This window comes from Mchenga conophoros, linkage group LG10 (assembly GCF_057382185.1).
Source record: "Mchenga conophoros isolate Kocher_MC1m ecotype Shallow Benthic linkage group LG10, M_conophoros_male_GT1.1, whole genome shotgun sequence".
NCBI classification, from domain to species: domain Eukaryota; kingdom Metazoa; phylum Chordata; class Actinopteri; order Cichliformes; family Cichlidae; genus Mchenga; species Mchenga conophoros.
This window is the reverse complement of record NC_140535.1, coordinates 12,057,456-12,078,907: the sequence shown is the minus strand read 5'-3', so window position 1 is coordinate 12,078,907 and position 21,452 is coordinate 12,057,456. Positions and strand designations below refer to the sequence as shown.

At 43.0% G+C, this 21,452-nt stretch overlaps 1 protein-coding gene across 1 annotated transcript in view; it reads left to right on the top strand.

The window, feature by feature from the left end:
* Positions 1 to 21,452, top strand: part of lhfpl7 (LHFPL tetraspan subfamily member 7) — a 125,863-nt gene that overhangs the window by 28,357 nt on the left and 76,054 nt on the right. Inside the window, exon 2 of the mRNA XM_085288587.1 lies at positions 9,932 to 10,070. Coding sequence (XP_085144713.1) covers positions 9,932 to 10,070 — 139 coding nt within the window. The remainder of the gene's footprint in view (positions 1 to 9,931; positions 10,071 to 21,452) is intronic.

Here is a 21,452-nt window from a genome sequence, read left to right as displayed (position 1 = left end):
CTCTTTGAGAATGTATTCTCTCGTGTTCCTGAAGAACGAATTACGCGAGGCTGACTTCTGTACGGACAATAAACACACAAAAAACCAAAACAATTTAAGACCTTTTTCTGCTACTGCTAGGACTGAAGATTTCATCATTGTTTGTCCTTTACTGCACTGTTTCCCAAGATTCCCCAAGTCTGAGTAATAGTGCATGGTTTTAAACCAAGCTGGTGTCCCCAGTTTGTGCCTCTTGCTTATTAGCTTTACATTTGAGTCACAGTGGTGGCCATTGATTTCTCAGGGAGTTTAAAAGCCCAGAGACTCAACATTCAGAAAACAGCTTAAGGCCCACTGCAGTTTTTGATCCTCAAAAACTCTTTTAAACCAACTGTGTGAAAAAATATTCTATCTGTCGCATGTTTTTTGCAACTCTGCAGCGCTTTCTTCCACGGATTAGTCAGCCAATAATCTTTCAGCGGTTTATACTCTAAATATGATATTGCACCAGAAAAGATCCTTTTGGTCCAGACTGAATCAGCTGTCCATTAAATTTCTTGTAATCTAAACAAAGTTGCCCCCAACTTTTCCCCTATAGTGTCACTGTAAAAGGTCATGGGCTCATTTCCAGTTCTGTCAGTATTCATTATTCACTACTAAAAAAAACAGGATCCACAATTCAAAGGGATCGTTCTGAGCCTTAGCCTGTCTGAAACAAGATGTTTTGGCTCCTCTCACTTTGAGGCCATCCTCCTTTGAATCCAGCTTTCTTCTTGGCTTTGGCAAACGCAAGGTTTGACATGATACAGAGCCAAAATTAGGAAGAGATCATTTGAAAGTGAGTGTTTCGAGGATGCCCAAACCTGAGCTTTGGTATAGCAAAGGTATTGCTTGTGCAAAGTGTTAATTTCGTTGAGCAGTCATTTTCAACATTGTTTTCATCAAAACGAGACGGAGCCCGTTCTCATTCCCGATGCGTAGCATACCAACGATTTTTCACGTCCCAAGGCGTCCCTCAAGAACGCGAAAGGTAACCTTCCGCATTCCAGAGTGACGCACCGGGTTGTGGATGGAATCCAATAGATTGACCCCGGCGGTAAGACACGTTCCAGCCTTGTATTCCAGCCCTAAACCTATCCTTAATCCTAACCATGACCTTATCCCTAACCTTAACCACAGCATTAATGGTGTTAGATAGTGTTTTCCAAAGCGATTAAAGTAGAATAAATGTACATGTGCAGATCGTGTTGTGAGATGATAACTAAATAAAAACTAAAGCACAAGAGCAAATGCTATGATGGAAAGTATTGATACTTTCATGAATAATGAATAAAAATTAGACAAGATCCAATCAGAACTAATTAAGTTGTGTGAAAAGGCGGGATGAGTTTGGAAGTGATCCAATCAGAAGTAATGTACTTGTGCAGTGGAGAAACAGGGTGGGGTGGGTGGAGCTCCTGTGTTTCTCATGAAAAACACAACAAAATGTCAAGAATTGGAAGGAAGAGACTGACTTTTACGCTTTTACAATTGTTTACGGCTAAATTAACTTTAGATTTAGTCTATGATAATCTTATGATCTTAAGTGGTCTAAAACTAGACTAAAACTAAAGGAAATTAGAATTTTAGATGCCTAAAATCAAAATCAAAGTTACATACATATATATGACACAACATAAGAAGGAACACTTGGGTCCCTGTGTTTTTGTACACACATCAGTGATGCTCAGAGGACGCCATTGTCATGTGAAATCTTCCGTTTGCCCATTTGTGCCATGCAAATGCAAATGCTCACATTCCTGTAAACAAACCTGGCTCTGTGTTACCAGCTTTTACATTCATTCTTTATCTCAGTAAAATTCATCTCCACTGTACTTCACTGCCCACAAACATGTATCTCATATTCTGCCGCTCGTCCCTCTTTAAACAAGTGGTTTTCTATGGCTGATAATATCTTGTGCATTTCATGACTCTGTGTTTCCACCTCATGGCCTTACAATAGGAATTCCCCTCTGAACGTGTATGTTGTACTCTCCATGACTCTCTGTTTGCGTCCCAGTGAGTGTCTGTGTGTCTGTGTGAGAGGGTTCAAGAGGGAAAAGCATGCACTCCCATGTCCTCCTAAGTGCTCCTGAATGTCACATCCTATCTGCAGCCTGTCCCTGAGGCACAAATGGACACTCCATCCACTTGTCAGGTGATTAATCTCCGCTCCTCTCTCTCTCTCCCTCGTCTCCTCTCCGCCTCGCATTCGCTCTGCACACACACCTTCGTCGGCCATTCTCCGGACCACCACACACACACACACGCGCATACTTATCCAAATAACGCTCCCTCTCTGAGTCACTTCTCAGTGAAGATCAATGAGGGGACGGATGCATAATTCAGCACATTGCTTTAGAGGCCGTTGTGGGGGGGCTTTTTTCTATTAGTGCTCAGAATGGCAGCGTAATCGTGGTTCCACTGGAAGATGATGAAGTTGCACGACAAGCGCAGAGGGCAGCACAGGTGAAAGGAAGCAGTTTATGGAAAGAGGAGCGGACAGGAGAAATCTCAGCTGATTCCTGTATAGGCGTGTGTGATGGCTGAAGCAGAAAGACCTCTGGTGGTTAGGAAGCCTCCCAGGAAGCTGCGTTACAGTGCAAATGGGATTCTCAAGGCAGAACACGTCAAGGCTGATGCTTTAGTGCGACTGCTCGGCTTTGCTGAATGCTGATTACTGATGGAAGGGCTGAGGCAAGCACACAGAGGATGAGGCAGCAGTTGAGTGCAGATGATACACCTGCACAGGTTCACTACAGTATATACTAAAGCACGCACACAATAGAGCGCTCCAGCAATATGGTAAACTCGTCACGTCTGCTTATTGCTGGATCTGCAGTGCTCTCTCTTCACCTCTTGTCCTCCATAAAGACGAGGCATTCGATTGTAAAGTGGAGGAGTTATTTCTGTCAAGGGCCGGCGCTGAGCATTAACTGTCTCCTCCACCCGCCGCTTCTGGAGAGCAGAAACCCTCCATTTTCCACAGCCCCACGATGAAACATTTTGCCCTTCCGTCCAGACTCGGAAAGGCAAAGTGCGTTTAATGAGACATGTCTTGCAATCTCCATCTTGTAACTCCCCATTGAAGAGACAATGAAATTTCATTGGCCCGTACAGTGTAATCCCAGACTTCCATAATGTAATTTGAAATCAAAGAGTCCCCTTCATGATGTCCCTTTATTACTCAAAGCAGCTGGATGGCGCTTTTTTGTGTGGTTTTTTGTATCGGAGCAGGTTATTGGTCTCCAGCAGGCTGAGGATGTGGATCATTTATTGTGGAAAACCAATAAAGCTTCTTTATGACAGTGCCAGGTAGGCTTACATTTGTATCATTGCTTGTAGCCTTTAGTTTTTATCAACATTGTAACACTTGAGTGGTTATATTAGAGGCTGCTGCAGGCCAGTTAGGACCATTGTGGGATTAAATGGTGCGCTCGTGGATTATTCTCTGTATTAATTGCGATTGTGACGTTGACGTTGCGCCTTGAGTGCTTGAGCACACCTTGAGTCACAACATCCTGAGAGGATTAGTTTCCAAAACAAGTTTTCAGAGTGCAGCAGAGTGGAAGACAAAGAGATTAAGACATGTCTGCTTGTCTCATTTTGTATTCAGCTCAAAATATATATATATTTTTCCCCTCGTCACAATTTTCCACTCTTTCAACCCTCCGCGTGTCTCTCCAGCTGTTGCGGTGGCTCGACCAGTTATTCACACATAATTACAATCTATTTAGGAGGAATCAGTGAATAGACCAGCACTCTTAGCAGCTCATTTTCTACTAAATTAACTTGCGCTCCGAACGACTCAAGTACAGGCCTCCTAAATATTTTTGCATTGTCTCTAAGTAAAATAGATTTTTTTTCCATTAGAGCACACTCACACATGAACACAGTGTTGGAATTTGATGAATTGGGACACCGTTAATTGAAATGTTGGTTGTTTTCCTGTAAAAATAGCCCTGTAGTGCTCTGATAGCCTTTATTAGTCTCTGGGGCTGTGTTTAAATGGCACACAGAGAATGTCATGTGTATAAATCTATTACTGCTTGCAGATAAATAAGCTGGTGAAAAATGGGGAAAATACACAAATAAGCTTGATTTGCAGCTTACAGTGTTAACACATTTAGACTTCTTTGTTGTGATAATTATCGTTGTCGAACTTAATTCATATGATTCCGAGTTCATAACTCGTCTATTATAGTTTAGGTAAATCTTACCTGATGGCTGTCCTCCTCCTCTTTGTCTGTACTTTCCTATATGAGACATGATGTACCTCTAAGTGTCACAGTGAATTGAGAACAGCAGGGTGGGAGGTACGCTGCACACTCTGAGCCCACGGGGCACGCCGAGATCAAGCAGTGGAGAGAAACGAGACATTCCCCTGCATACATGAATATCATTCTGGTTAGAGGGGAAGATGAACAAAGGACACCGAAGTTAATGCCTTATCTGGATTTTTAAGTGCACATTATCTATTCTTATTTCACTGACAGGCAGGCATAAAGAAACTAAGAAAAAAGGAAAAGCAGCTGTGGTCTTAATGGCATATAAGAAGCATCTACAGTATATTAGGTATTTGTATCTTAACTATCGATCACATGACTGCTTACATGCGGAGGGGGTGGTGGAATTGATCAGTCCTAGTTATCAAAGAGTAAATCCATAAGGGGATAAATGTAGTCTCTGCAGAAGCTCCTTAAAGCTGTAGCTCTTCAAGTCGTCGCCAACAGGCGGCCATACTGCTCGTAGTCTAACTGAATGGAATTATACAAGAAAATTACATTAATGCTAAATTTATTACCGTAGCAAACTCTTGCAAATTGAAAGTCTGATTGAATATGCATGATGTCTATTTGTTTATTTATGTTTGATTTTGTGCAGAAACCGTGATGGTGAAGGTTACAAACTATGAAAACTTTTTAAAGTTTCACTCAGTCAGCCCCAGAGGTTCAGCTTGCTTCCCTCCTGCACTGTCTATATAGGCAGCACACTCAGTTAAAAATCCAAACTCAGTGTGTAAAAACTAGACTCGAGTTGACACGTTGGCATGAGACAGTACGTGCAGCCTATTCAGGTTGCACGGGCAGCCCACAGCTCCTCTAGGATGGCACTTCCATACAAGATGTCAGAAGACGGTTTACTGTGTTTTCCAGCACAGTCTAAAGAGTGTGAGGGAAATACCAGGAGACTGCCATTTGTCAGAAGAGCTGGGCAGGCCTGGAGAAGGGCATAAACCCAGCAGAAGGACCTGCTGCTTTGTGTGAGGAGAAATAGGAGCACTGCCAGAGGCCTACAGAATCCAATCCAATCCAATCCAATTTTATTTATAAAGCACTTTAAAATACCCAGCACAGGAACAAAGTGCTGTACAGAAAATAAGTTAAAACAATAGAATAACAAAAAACAGCAAATTAAATAAATAAAACACATAAGACATAAAATTAAAACAGCCCTATGTTAAAGCAAAAACAAGATAAAACAGCATCGAATCACCTAAAAACAACTAAAATAAAAATAAAAAACCAACATCTCACGTGGTGTCAAAGGCCAAGGTAAAGAGGTGGGTTTTCAAGAGTGACTTAAAAACAGATAAAGAAGTGGCCTGTCTAATCTCTAAAGGAAGCTCGTTCCACCGTTTGGGAGCTGCTACAGCAAAAGCACGATCTCCTCTAAGTTTACGCCCAGTCCTGGGTATCTTCAGGAGCAGCTGATCAGCTGACCTGAGAGAGCGGGTGGGTGTATAAGGCTGTAGCAGCTCAGAGAGATAAGATGGAGCTAGGCCATGGAGAGCTTTAAAAGTAAATAAAAGAATTTTAAAATGAATCCTAAAAGAAATGGGCAGCCAGTGAAGTGAAGCTAAAACAGGGGAAATGTGCTCAAACTTTCGAGTGCCAGTTAAAAGACGAGCTGCGGCATTTTGCACCCTCTGTAGATGACTAATATATAATGCACTGACCCCTATATAAAGTGCATTACAGTAATCCAGCCGAGTGCTAACAAAGGCGTGGATCACTGTCTCAAAGTGCTGCCGTGAAAGAATTGGCTTTATTTTTGCCAGCTGCCTGAGGTGAAAGAAGCTAGATTTTACCACAGCCTTAATTTGATTATCAAACTTTAGATCACAGTCCACTTTGACCCCCAGGTTTGTGACAGTTGGCTTAACATACTGTGCCAGGGAATCTACATACACATTGGGGGTCTCAGTGGGGCTGCCAAAAACCATCACCTCTGTCTTTTTATCATTGAATTTTAAAAAGTTAACAGACATCCAAGCCTTAATGTCATCGAGACCCTGAAGTAATGGCTGTGTAAGGTATCTGCCTTTTTTCTTTAGAGGGACATAGATCTGACAGTCATCAGCATAAAAGTGGAAAGCAATGCCGTGCTTTCTCAGTACAGAACCAAGAGGAAGCAGATATAAAGAGAAGAGGAGGGGGCCTAGAACTGAGCCCTGTGGGACACCACACAAGAGGGGAGCGGAGGATGACCCATAGTCACCAAGGCTGACACAAAAAGTTCGCCCCGTCAAGTAGGACCTGAACCACTCCAGTGCTGTGCCCCTAATGCCCACCCAGTGCTCCAAACGAGAGAATAAAATGGCATGATCCACGGTATCAAACGCAGCTGTCAAATCTAAAAGCACAAGAACAACACAGTCCCCAGCATCAGTCGCTAAAAATATGTCATTAAAAACTTTTAAAAGGGCTGATTCAGTGCTATGAAAGGGTTTAAAACCAGATTGGAAAACCTCTAAAACATTTTGCTTTTCCAGGAAGGCCATTATTTGGCTGTAAACTACCTTTTCAAGAATTTTGGAAAGAAAAGGTAGTTTGGAGATAGGCCTGTAATTTGCAAGAACCATAGGATCAAGAGCAGGTTTTTAATCAGGGGTTTGACTACTGCATGTTTAAAATCTTTAGGGACAACACCTGACATCAGACTATGGTTTACCAGCTCAAGCACCAAAGGACCAACTGTAGGTAACACCTCTTTTAAAAGTCGAGGAGGGACAGCATCATTTGGAGACCCTGCAGGCTTAAGATGACCAACAGTCTCCTTTAAAAAGGATAGAGTCACAGGCTCAAACCTGTCAAAGACAGCAGAGCAGGAAACAGAGACTGAGAGGTCGTGAGCATGAGGAGAGATTTGAGCCCTTGTGGAGGAGACCTTCTCGATAAAAAAGTGTAAAAAATTTTCACAGGCTTCTGATGAGGGCTCAATACAGAATGACCTTCAGCAGACTACTGACCAAACTGTAGGAGACACAAAGGTGGAAAGAAGGCCTGATGTCCTTTAGTGGGATCAGTGCTCACAGCCCAGCATTGTGCAGCTAGAATATATTAGTCTACTTCTTTAAAGTCAATAACAAGTTTTCTTTCCATGTATTTAAAATATGTAAGATTAGGCTCCCTTAATACTCTGTTTAAATAAAAATTGTGTTTATTACATTAAAAAGAATTATTCATACCCAAGGAGCATGAATAACCAAGATCAGTATCTTCAGAATAGACAAGCCTATGGGATAAAAAAATGGTGTCCCAGCCACATCAGGTCATTCATCACTTTTTCGTGCCCTCTGCAAACAGCTTTGGAACTCATTACAGTCAGAGCGGCTTGCCATCTTTATGTATTTAGTCGTTTGCTTGTTTTTTCTGTATCTGTAGTGTTTTATTTAAATGCTCAAACCAGTGAGGAGGTTTTCTCCATTTGCTTGCACGCTTGTTTGTGCTGTGTGGAGCTCTCTGGGCAGCTGTGCATGACAAAGGAAGACCTAAGTGGCCAGATGCTGCTCTACTGGAGGACTGAGATATTGTCGCTGGGCTTAACAATGATGGAATTAGACTTTAAATTAAATTTAATGAAACCTTTAATGTTCCTCTGAATGATTTGCAATAAAATCACTTATCTGCTCAGGGAGTTCCTTTTTATTGCTTTATAGCTGTATTCAAGGTGCCCTTGAGCAAGGCACTTAGCCTACACTTCTTAAGAAGCTAAGCCAGATGTAAATGTGTGCAAATGCACTGTTTATGTATGCTGTCCATTTGTGAAGCAGACCGCATATTCTCTGCAGACCTGGACAAATAAAGGTCAAAAGAATAATGATCATCATTGCCACCAACATTACAGCACTTCAGTATTTCCCTGCTCCCCTTTCTGCCAAACACCCAGAACAAGCTAATTAAATCTTCTGTCGGGCATGGAAATCACTCCGCTTTCATCCTCCCTCCATTCACGTCAGTCACATCAGGAACATGCATAATGACACGTGTTTTAGGGCTGTAATTCCCCTGTGAATGTTAGACATTTCCCTCTGATCGCCCCCGCCCGCATGCTAATCGCTGATGTGGCGCTGTTTTGAGCCTGCTGTCTGTGCGCCGTGCTTGTCGACGACGGACACCTTTTAAAGTGTGCTGATGAGGGTGTGTGGGGGCTTCCTCGAGAGTCAGTTTGAGAGGATATGCAGATCAAACCACTCCACAAAGACACACAGGTTGTTCGAACTCACTCGCACACAGACACACTTTCTCTCAGGGCTAACGCACTGTGTGGCTTTTAAACTTAGCTGCCACTTTTTAGGAGTCTCTAAAAGTAGAAGCAGGAGAGGACAGGTGAGCACAGTTGATCCCGGTGAAAAACAGTTAAAACATTCACAGGACAAAGAGCCAAATTCCCCAGGATGCATGTTTATATAAACTTAGTACAAAAAGAAGGAATTTTGTCTAGCTCAGTTATTTCTTTGATGTAACAATGCTTTGTGGCAATGAATCTTATACTGTTGGAAAGCCAGTTTATTTCCCTTATAATGAGCCCATCTTTGTAAGGTATGAACAGCAGAGTTGAGTATGTGGGTTGCACCAATAAAAAACTTGCCAAATCTGCTTTGGAACCGAACTCTATCCTCCAAGATGGCCACACTTGCCCCCACAGAGCGGGGTTTATCAGAGACTACCTCCAGAATTTGGGAGTGGAGAGGATGGAATGGCCTGTGTGCAGTGCTGACCTCAACCCCACTGAACATTTGTGGGATCAGCTTGGACGTGCTGTTCTTACCAGGGTGACCAACGCAACCACATTGGCTGACTTGCAGCAACTGCTGGTTGAAGAATGGGACGCCATCCCACAGCAGTGTGTGACCAAGCTCGCTACCAGCATGAGGAGGAGGTGCCAGGCTGTTGTGGCTGTGCATGGGTCTTCTGCATGCTACTGAGGCCTCTGTTTGTTAAAAGAAGACATGTTTAACTCGCCAATAGTTCTCGTTGCTTCAGACTTCAATCATCCAATCCAAGACGCCAAAACACCAAACAAGAGCAGCTGTTTGGCATTGGCAAAGAAGATTTGGTAACGTTTTCATGAGCTCAACCCATATACTCAATGTGTTCCTTACAAATGCGGCACCATCAAAGGAAAACAAACAGGCTTTCCAACAGTATAAGATTTAATGGCAAGAAGCATAAAAAAAATCGACCAAACACCTTACTTTTTGTTCTAAGTTTAGTTGTGGTTTATCATAAAAGTTGTGGAGGAATGTCTTCTCTCTGTTGGCCTTCTGCCTCTGTTTGGCTTCTCCTGCTCTCAGCATGTGTGTGATTAAGTGAAGGTGTAATGAATAAGGACAGTGCCCTCTTGTTTGGCCTTGCATTGCTGTTTTCCAGCTGAGAGAGCTAATAACCTGTTAGTGGGGGATTAACTGTGAGATTACACAATACCAAAGTAAAGACTTTTTGGCTTTGGGGATTGGTTTCGAATTTAGTAACAAATTCCAAATCTTTGACAGTGAGGTAATGACAGGAGCTTTCCACATTTGCTCCCGCTGCTCAAAATGTGGGTTTATCGACGTGGTGCTCAGAGTACTTGCGGGCGAATCGGTGGAGATAAAATGAAATTGTCCTGTGTTTGTGTTTTTCCTCAGACCAGTGCGGTGCTGTGTTCGGGAGGCTGTGCTCTGCTGGCTGTCAGCTCCCTGTTGGCCATCATCACCATCTTCCTGCCCAGTGGAGGATGTGAGAGAAGGATCTGCACCCTGGCTGGATACATGCAAATGGCTGCAGGTCGGTAGAGACGTGAAGACACAAGGCACAATCGCATACATACATACCGATCCATAAATGTATAATTTTTGAGATAAGAGATTACCTACTTATGAAAGATGATGAAAAAAATATTTTTAATTGAACTGATTTCAGTTTTTTGCTTCATGCTGTAAGACATCCTTCCATGCTCTATTAGACTATTAGATGCATTCTAATAGCACTGCCTGTTACTGGGATTCTATATAAAAAATACAAATAAACAGCTGAACTTGCCCATCAGTCAAAAACAAGAGCAAAAAAAAGACGCAACTTGAGGACAGCTGCAGCTAGGCAACAACAGTCCGCATGGAGGGACTAAGCGAGTGAGATGAAGGCGAGGATGGATTTAGAGCCTGCGGTAAAAAGACAATTATGCCTCCTTAACACAGGTCATTGGTTCAGAGCTACATGTGACTTATCAGGCCGCTGGTTTCCCTCTAACGGAGAAGTGGTCCCGTAAACAGAGAGCAGTCGGCACTTGAGCTTAATAAACCAATAACACACCACGGCTGATGTCGCTGCTTAGTACTGGCCTTCACACTTCTTGCTTTGCGCATTGGACCATTTTAATGGCATGTGGTACAAAAGGTGAAGCATTTTTCTGCAGTTGTATTAGACGATACGGTTCATGTGTGCTTTATTTACAGCAGTGTAATTCCTCATTTGTGCGTTAGACCGGCTCTAATATGTGGAAGACGCTTACTGTGCCTCTCCTGGTTTTAAAAATAAACAGTATTTGATGCAGTAATTCTGTGTACACCAGCGGTCCCCAACCCCGGGCCTCGGACCGGTACCGGTCCGTGAGTCGTTTGGTATCGGGCCGCAAGAGTTGAGGCTCAGGTGTGAAATGTATGGTTTTCAGCGTTTTTATCGGTTTTCAGCGTTATTTTGTTATCGTTTTTATCGTTAACTCGGTTTTCCTGGGTCTTTTCAGGTGTGTTATGAATAAATCTTCTTTTTTTCGGTACCGGTACTAGTTTTATTTTGTTGTATTTATCCGTGACACCTTAAAGGCCGGTCCGTGAAAATATTGTCGGGCATAAACCGGTCCATGGTGCAAAAAAGGTTGGGGACCGCTGGTGTACACACACCATATTAGGGAGGTGACCATGCTGAAAGTTCTACATGTGACGTGAGATTGAGCATCGTGTGTAATAGTCATAGACTGTATATAAAAGATGGAGGTATCATTATGACCTCCATCTTGATGTGGCTGGACGTGACCACGGGGTGGAGTACTAATTCATCAGTCAATTCTTGCAAGCTTCCTTAGCCCCATTTACACACGATTACAGACTGATTTGGGATTACCTGGCAACCACTGGTCACTAGGGAAAAAAGGAGTATTCCCTGTCGGTGAGTATTTCCTGGCGTATTTCCAGTTTGCCAGCAGTGATTGTTTTGGTCAGTGGCAGAGTTTGCTAGTGCCTCCTCTACTTTCTACAAACACAGCGTTTCCACTGTTGAGAACTGTTTCCTTTTCTGAGAAAGGGTGACTACAGGTGTCCTGACCTGTTTTCTGACATTATATGTAAAAACTTAGGGCTTGAGTTGCCCCTACCCACTCTGTTCAGATGCACAAACCCTTGATTGTTACTTTTTGTCTCCTCTTATTTATTTACATAAACTTTGTCCTCATCTATAGCTTATTTAGAACCCTGCAAGTGGCATTTAACTAAGCATAATTAGAGACTAGATTCATTGGCCAGGTTAAATCTTTATTGACAAAGGTGGACTTTCACAGGCTATGGTTAATGATGTGTTTAAAGTGGTTCTTATTGCTTACAGCCAGACTCTCATACCTCTCTGTCTGACTCCAGTATCAGATCAATGTTGCTTTGGGAAAATGAGAATGAGTCTTTGGCAAGCCTCTGGTGCGTGTTTTTTCATGTGTGTGTGTGTGTAATCCAGTTCTGTGTGTCTATTATAGCTACAGCTTTTGCTAAATAACAATGCGAAGTGAGGAGCTGGGTCTTTGTTCCGTTTCCAGGTTGACTCTTGTCTAGATAGACAGAGGTTTCACAGAGCCCACAAAGCCCCGAGGAGGGTAGATCAGAAGAGTGTTTGTTTTCCCAGCACTACAAGTATGTGTGTAAGTGTTGAGAGAGTGCTATCAAAGTGGGCTGATAAAATGTAGCAAGCAGATTAAGAACAATGGTTTTCTTTGTGGTGTGCATATCATCAGTTTGGCTTTTGACGGTGTGAGTTTTCTCGCAGATTGGAAGAAATGAACTGCTGGCAAGATTCTCTTTGTCACCTTTCTCCTTCCAGCAAGAAGTGAAACCTGTTTTGATCCCCATGTTTTCTATAGTGACTGTGACAGACAGTGGAAATGTCAACATCCACATGTTGTGCTGTGTTACTATATTTTGGGGTGCTGAAAGTAACTGAGTCAAAAGAAGTGGAGAACATTTTGCTCATCACTACTTAGTTCAGAGTTGATTGGAATGGATTAGAGTAAGGTGTGAATATACAAAGATTCTGACCACGTCATGATCCACCTAATCCCTGCGTACAGACAGAGGCTGAAGCTCTCCAAACCTGTCGTGAGGACCAAAAAACTGTGGAGCAACAAGGCTGTGGAGGAGCTTCGCACGTGTTTGGAGTCTACAGACTGGGACACAATGAAGGCTGCTTCTAACAGCTTGGACGAGTTTACGGACACTGTCACCTCCTATATCCACTTCTGTGAGGACAGCATTGTGCCATCACGCACCAGGGTGAGTTATAACAATGACAAACCCTGGTTTACTCCTAAACTCAAAAAGCTGTGGCTGGAAAAGAGAAAGGCGTTCAGAAGCGGAGACAGGGACTGCTACAGAGAGGCCAAGTACAGGTTCACTAAAGAAGTGGACGTTGCTAAACATCAGCACTCTGAGAAGATGCAGCAGCAGATCTCAGAGAATGACTCAACTTTTACTGCCGTTTTGACGAGTCATCAGGCAGCCTTCACACCTCCAACGGCCCCAACAATAGAGGCACTTTGGACACTCATTCCCCCACCTCTCCCCCCTCCATAGAGCCATCACCACCTTCAAACACTTCACCTACAACACCCCTCCTCACCCCACACAAAAGAGGATTTCACACCACCTCCTCCCACCACAACTCTTCATATTCATGAAGCAGGTGTGAGGAAGCAGTTTAAGAGTCTGAATGCTCGGAAAGCTCCCGGCCCAGACGGTGTGTCTCCTGCCACCCTCAGACACTGTGCAAACGAGCTGGCCCCAGTGTTTTCTGGCATTTTCAACTCCTCACTGCAGGCATGTCATGTGCCTGCCTGCTTCAAGTCCTCTACCATAATCCCTGTCCCCAAGAAACCTAGGATCACTGGACTAAATGACTACAGACCCGTGGCTCTGACATCTGTGGTCATGAAGTCTTTTGAGCGCCTGGTTCTCTCCTATCTCAAGACCCTCACGGCCCCCCTCCTGGACCCCCTGCAGTTTGCATACAGAGCCAACAGGTCTGTAGATGACGCCATCAACATGGCCCTACACTTCATCCTGCAGCATCTGGACTCCCCAGGAACCTACGCCAGGATCCTGTTTGTGGACTTCAGCTCTGCCTTCAATACCATCCTTCCAGACCATCTCCGAGGCAAGCTTTCCCAGATGAATGTGCCTGATCCCATCTGCCGGTGGATCACTGACTTCCTGTCGGACAGGAAGCAGCATGTGAGGCTGGGAAAGAATGTCTCGGACTCCTGGACCATCAGCACCGGCTCCCCTCAGGGCTGTGTTCTTTCTCCCCTGCTCTTCTCCCTGTATACCAACTGCTGCACCTCCACCCACCAGTCTGTCAAGCTAATCAAGTTTGCAGATGACACCACCGTTATTGGACTCATCTCGGACGGGGATGAGTCTGCCTACAGGAGGGAGGTTGAACGTCTGGTGTCCTGGTGCAGCCACAACAACCTGGTGCTGAATGCCCAGAAGACAGTGGAGATTATTGTGGACTTCAGGAAGCACACAGCCCCACTCCCCCCCATCATCCTGACTGACACCCCCATCACCTCTGTGGACTCATTCCGCTTCCTGGGTACCACCATCACCCAGGACCTGAAGTGGGAGCCCACCATCACCTCCGTCATTAAGAAAGCCCAGCAGAGGATGTCCTTCCTGAGGCAGCTGAAGAAATTCAACCTGCCAACACAGACGATGATGCAATTCTACACTGCAATCATCGAGTCCATCCTCACCTCCTCCATCACCGTGTGGTACGCTGGAGCCACTATCAGGGACAAACAGAGACTGCAGCGTGTATGACTGTTCCCACCACTAACACATGACCCTACGCTGTGTTCACTGCATCATTCCATGTTTGGCACTGATCACCACCTGCACTCATGTATATATCTATCTACGTAGCACTTTTAATTCTTATTCTTATTTTTATTTTTTCATGTCTATTTAAGCGTAATTTATGACAGTATGTTTGCACTGAAGCACCGCAGCAATTTGCTAATGTTGTAAACCTGCTCAACATTTGGCAATAAAACCCTTTCTGATTCTGATTCTGATTCTGATTTGAGCTTTAGTCACTTAGAAGAGGTGTTTCATGTTTCATTAAAGCAACATTAGATAGAGTGCAAACTAATGGAGCAGAATAGATAGCAAGGATGTATTTGATGGATGAAATGTGTAGATGATATATAAACTGATGTGATTATGCCATTTAAAAAATTGCATGCCTTTGATGTTTTGCATTGTCTAATGTTTAGATTGTCTATGAGTGTTGCTTTCACCATGTAAATGGTTAATGGACTGGTATTTATGTAGTGCCTTTCTACTTGTTTGAGCACCCAAAATACTTTGTTAATACAAGTCTCATTTATCCGATCACACAGACAGTCATACAATGTTTTTATCTATGCCTAAGTGCTTTCTAACTTTCACACACACACTCACATGGATACATCAGGCGTTCACTTTCTTGCCCAAGGGTACTTCGGAATGCAGACTGAAGGAATCAGGGATTAATCCACTGCCATTCCGATGGTAGATGACCCACTGTTCAACCTGAGCCCCTGCAGGCTCTAAGCACCGAAAGCACCGGGTATTCCCAAGTACTAACGAGACCTGACCTGCTCAGCTTCTGAGAGCAGACGAGGTTGCCCTGTTCAGGGTGGTATGGTCCTAAGCCATGATGCTATAAGGGAAAATGAAAACTTGATTGCCCCAATGGAACAGGATAGATTTCCCTGATCGCTATCGGCAAAGTCCTTCTTGAAGGAAGTCTTTCCACTTGGCGACCATCTTGACAGCACCTCCAAATAGTTATTTGGGCAGTGATTATAAAGTCTGCATTTAAATGACATTGGAATGAAGGCGGGAAGGTGGTGTAACAACTGCATGTGTAGAATCACCAGACGTAAAGCAAGAATATGATGAATAAATGAAAGATGAGACCAAAAGTAAAACACAAAGTTTTGAGACAAACCTTGGTGTTATTTCTATTAGATCTGTAACAAAATAACAAAAGCTTCCACCTATACTGCCAGGTGTGAGCTTGTCTTGTCCGTTGTCACTTAAAACACTTAAACCATGAACATATCCAATTTTATATTAAATGTTAAGCATGTTGTAGACGTGCAGTTTAGGTTAAAGTTAGCTAGCACTGTGCAATAGCTTTGAGCAACATGACAAGCAATAAATTATAAGTAAATGTGTTGTCCCTTTAGTGGTGCAACACAGGGTTGTCATGTTTTCCTTTGCAAAAGTGGGAAAAATAATTTGCTGACATTCATATTATTAAAAACTGAAAATCTTCGATGTCTGAGTGAGCCTGGTGAAAAAAAATCTAAAGTTGCTGTTTGTCACCGGAACATAATGAACTCTCCGTAGCATGAGCCTTGTCGAGGCACTTAGCAGCAGGAAATTGTGGCTATCACCACAAATAATGGAACTCTTTGTCATAACTCAAGAAATGCTGTTACAGCTCAGCCCTGAAAACTTTCTGTGACAGCAGAACTCGGTTAGTCATTAAACCCTTCACACTGTGCACTTAAATATACTCGGTTCAGCAGATAGCAGTAGCTGGGATTAGGAGTGGGGCACACGGAAGGGAAAGAAGTTACACTACTGTGACGTGTTTAAATAGTTACAACAATAGTTAGTATCAATGCAGCAGACCAGGGGTTCATTATATTATGCACAAGTTCCCTGCAGTTAGAAATAAAAGCTCATAGCTGCAGGGAACTTGCAGTTATGAAGTGCAACTGGATTGATTTTATAAAGAGAAACTCACCATGTGGAGATTTGTCTACAGTTACTATAAAGTTTGGCAGTGTAGGTGTGTTTGTATTGGGAAGATGTATTCTTTAAAATGTGAAACTTCTTTCTTTTTTTTTGTCCCGTTTGGATCTTTAGCGATCAGAATTGTTGTCTTAAGGCCAAGAAAGATGCCAAGCGGATTTATTTTACCAAGTGGATCATCATGGCCTTGCCATATTGGTCCATTTGATTGACCTTTATTATAATTATGAATTTATTTTATTTTCAGTTGCTACAAACGGGACAGACATGACTGGGGGATAGGACAGGGAGAAAGAATGACAGAAAGAGAGGGAGAGAAAGAAAACCAAAGGGGAGAAGAGACGTGAGAAGGGGGGAAGAAAGAAAGAAAAACAAACAAAACACCTGGATCACCTGAATGGAGAAAAAAAACAGAAGAGAAAGCAAACAAAAAAAGAGCAACATAATAAATACAGCACCATCACAATAAACTAGCTAGCAGTAGATAACAGTAGATACTAAATAATAAACGATATTGTGCAGCACGCAAGATAGACAGCGCACAATGTGCTTTGAGGCAGCAGCCAAGAAAGGTGTAGTCCGCATCTGTGAATACCCGTGTGAACACCCGTGTGCATACCTGTGTGGATCAGCATGCTTGTATTCCAAAGGTTTCTCCATGTAACGATCTGCTAGGGAGTGTGGGGAGCCATAGCCCCGTCCTCCAGGGTATGAAGCAGGTATGGAGGAGATCCAGGCCCCAGAGTACGAGGACCCAAGGAGGACCACCAAAAAGGGGGGGAAGCGTGCCACCCTCCTGGGAAGAGCTGAGTAGAGCCCCCCCCCCACCCCCCCCCAAAAAAGTGAAACTTCTAAGGGTACATGTGATGGTGCCCACTGTGGTGAGGTGGCTAGCACAGTTGCTGCACAGCGAGAAGGCAGCAGTGGGTGGGTTTGAATCCACCGGCTGACTGAGGCCTTTCTGCATGGGTTCTCTCTGGGTCCTCTGGTGTCCTCCCACAGTTCAAAGACGTGAATCTTAGGTTCATTTGTGATTCTGAATTAGTTGTAGGTGTGGATGGATGGAGGGATGTTGACTTCCTAAAATGTGCTACATGTTGTCCCTACTAGGGCTGGGTATCGTCACTGATTTCTAGAATCGATTCAATTCCGATTCACAAGGTCCCGAATCGATTCGATCCACGATTCGATTTAATTCGATTCGATTCGAATCTGGGAAATTTTGACAGTCAGAAATATTATAATTCAGATCAGTACATTTACATATTTTTGTATCTATTAAAAGGAAGCTGACACACGCAAGACTTTATCAAAGGTGTGAGCATCACAGCAGATGCCTTTGTGTCAAAGTAGCTGAAGATAAAACACAGAAAAACATGAAGGTGATTTTTCCTGGCCTGGGATTTTATAAAAATAATCTGCAGTACATCAAAAACGAAAGAAAACCATTAATCAACACATGAACATTACCTCTGAAGTTACAGCGGTTTTATTAGAGACACGGCTAAGCGTTTTGCATTTTGCTTAATTTTAAAAAGTTTAAATTTGTTCAATATTGAACGGCAGAAATTAGGTTTACTTTTCGGAAGTAAGTAAAAGGGAAAAAAAAACGTCGGCCGACAGCGCTGTAAACAACGGTAGACTTGTGCGTAACAGGCAAGCGAATAATGCAGAAAAGAGAGAGAGAGAGAGAGAGAGAGAGCTGTGCATGAAGTGTGATTTTTATACTGAAAAGTCAGCAAACGTCAGAGGGAATTCATGACGATGTTTATGTGAAGCGTAGTTTGGATCTTCTTTTGCTGCTGGTTCGGTCAATATTGTTTGGAGAGAGATAAAACTAACAGCCATATGATCAGCGCAAAAAGGGCGTAAACACACAGCGCGGACCCGCGGATCAGAATCAGCGAGCTGTCGGCTTTCAGCCCCGACCGTCAGCTGAGAAAGGCGACATCTAACTGATTCTGATCCGCGGGTCCGCGCTGTGTGTTTACGTCTTTGTGCAGAAGCCGTGTACCTGCTCTCATTTACTGTCTTAGCTGTTTGGTGGTTGTTGAAATTTTGTGAGGTTTCACCAGAGATTCTGGCATTTCGGGCAAAATAAATTAATATTAAAAAATCGATTCAGGATTTTAATGAATCGATTTTACGTTACCCAAGCCAGAATCGATTTTAATCGATAAATCGATTATAAAAACCCACCCCTAGTCCCTACCTGTCACAAGACGTTTGTACTTGTAGCAGCATTGCAGGAAGAGGTTCAACTCTTGTTCCACGTTGTCACATGACTCACGTTATATTCTTACACTATATGAATAAAATTCAACTGAAAAACAAAACAAAAACACAACTCTTCGCTATAAAAGACCTTTGAAGTTTTCACATTAAAAGTAAATCAAAGTTTTTAAATTCACTTTTCAGTCAGGTTGTTCCAGGTATCTTGAAGAGCTTAACACAGTTAGCCCCTAAATAGCTAAGAAGCCTAAGCTAGAAGTTTTGCCTGGTACTGCTTACACACACACACACACACACACACACACACACACACGCACACACACACACACACACACGCGCAAACTTTATACTCTGAATACTCACACACATACATGACTGCCTTGGTTAAACCAGGAAAAGCCTTTTTTCGAGGCAAAACTGCCCAGCTCTTTCCTTTTACAGCCCAGTGGTCCTGTGGGTGCAGTCCAGAATTAGATGTGAACTTGCTAACCCTCCAATGGTTCAGCTCAGCATTCAATACAGCGGTTCAGCTGCTGCACCGCCGAGCACTGCTGCCATCAATGTTTTACGCTCAGAGAGAGGGAGGCAGAAAGTTTCTGTGCGCTACGGCAGGGAGCCTTTTCTCCTGTCATGCATATTTTATCGGTCTGTTCTTCTTAGTGGTCAGGATCCATCGAATTGGACGGCTCCTTCGATGCGCTCTGTATGTTTGCATTGAGGATGATTAGAGAGGAAGGCGTGCGCAAACTCATCCTTTTTATTGTGTGTTATATTCATGTTTTTCTTATAATTGTTGTATAATTGTAAACCTCTTAGTAACAGAACCTTTACCTTAATCTTTGTTGGTAATACCGGTTTATTTTGCTCAGACTCAGAGGCAGCTGAGGGCTGGGTTGGGGGTTCGTCATGCTACAGGGTTCAGACAGATTCTCGCAGTGCCGTTATCTGTTCAGGGCTGAAGACATGTCACACCCGGGTGAGTGTGCAAGCACTCACTACGAGCTTAATCTCAGCTGTTTCCCTGCAGGGTTATAGCCATATTAACATATGGAGATCATTTACATTATGTCCTTACATAAAAACATGCTGAAGAGTTTATTTGCTGCATTGATTGTTTTCCTGTTTTTATTGATTCGACTGCAAGTCGGTACTTTTCCAGCTCTCTGGGAGCTTCGTGGGTTGAGGACTTGAAAGGGATATGCCTGAAGGCTTGTTTTTTTCTGCTCTTGAAAGAAATATGAAGCACAGTGTTGTTTTTTTCCCTCACTTGTACAGTTGGAGTTGTTTGTGTAGCTCCATCTGGAGTAGTAGCAACGGCTCAGGCTTTTCGTATTGTTACATGCAGAGATAAAAGGAGTGAAATGGCAATCGATAGTTAAGTGGAGAGCCATAAGTAAAGTCTGGCATTACTGGTAATGGTTTTTAAATATGAGAAGTTTGTAAATCCAAAGGATCCAGAGGCCTTGTTTGTCTTATTTGTATCTTTAAATGGCAGGACTTTAGGCAGAAACTACAGAAACACTATAATTGATATTTGACTTCCTAAAGAAAAGACCTTATTCTTGCATTGCAACTCAAGTCCTACATACTTCAATAGTTAGTTGCATGCAGTCATTTTCTCTCCATGTACACTTTTGTTGTACTCAAATGTTAAAAAATTGTCTGTGGAGCTCTTAACACTTTTTACATATAGTCTTCAGTCACACAGAGCTAGAGACGTATTGGCAACCATCTTGCGACCACTGGTCGCAAGGAAAAATGTGTATTCCCTGGCGGATTGCAAGTGATTGTTGGAGGTTGCTAGGGCTCAGTGTAAAAATTTTTTGCTAAAACTCCTGTTGGTGTCCCCTCCCTGATAACTACCAGTCGCAAGGGAAAAGTGTGTGTTCTGCTGCTAGTTGGCATGTGGTTGCTGGAGGTTGCTGGCAGTTGCTAATGTGAAATTATTGCCATGGTTTTGCTGACTGATGTTCAGGCCTGGGTGACTGAGGCCTCAGTGGTCACCTCCATGGCTTTATAGTGGAAAATAGGTGGCCCACCAAATAATTTGAACCAGGAGGAGACTCCATTATCAGTATCAATTATGATGTCAGCACTAGATAGCTAGCCATAGGCGGTATATTACGTTTTTGAGACATTGCATGCAAGACCACAAACTAATTGCATTGTGGAGTTGTTTAGTGTGTCAGTGTGTGTAAATCCGTCGTCCTAACTACAATAATTTTTATATCATAATTGGTAAGTAGCGTTTTGACATTCAGAGTCAAATGTTGCAAATAATTGGAGAATGCTTCATGTGCAATTTGAGTACCGCACAAGTAGGTATGCATTGGGAACTAGTGTATTGCATGAACCATTCCAAACACAAAAACACTAATAGTTCTGCTGTTTTTAGCATTTTTTAGACATTTTTTGCAGCAGTTGTTGTAGTTTATACTGGCACAAAACACATTTTTTTTGCCAGTTTAACAACAATCAGTGAGAACCGAACTTAAAGAAAAAGTCATTTAAATATAGATTTTTATCTTAGTTTTGTGGCTCTAGGGATTGTAATTCTGAATCACTTTGGTCCTGACTACATTATCTCAGCAAACACCGGATAGATTCCCAGTGTAGCACCGGCATATAATTGTCTCTCAGTATTCAGATGTTACCAGCATGCTAATATTTGTTAATTTGCAACCAAATCAGTTGCTAAACCCTGAACATTAGGCTGTATCTGCCTGTGGAATTAAAATTTTTTGAGCTTGTTATCATATTGGCTCCTGGTCCACATATTCATTGACTCAGGATGAGTTTCTTTCTCATGCTCAAGCTTATGCGTTCCACCAAAACAGCAGAAACAACTGGGCCATTTTTCTACTATCTGCCT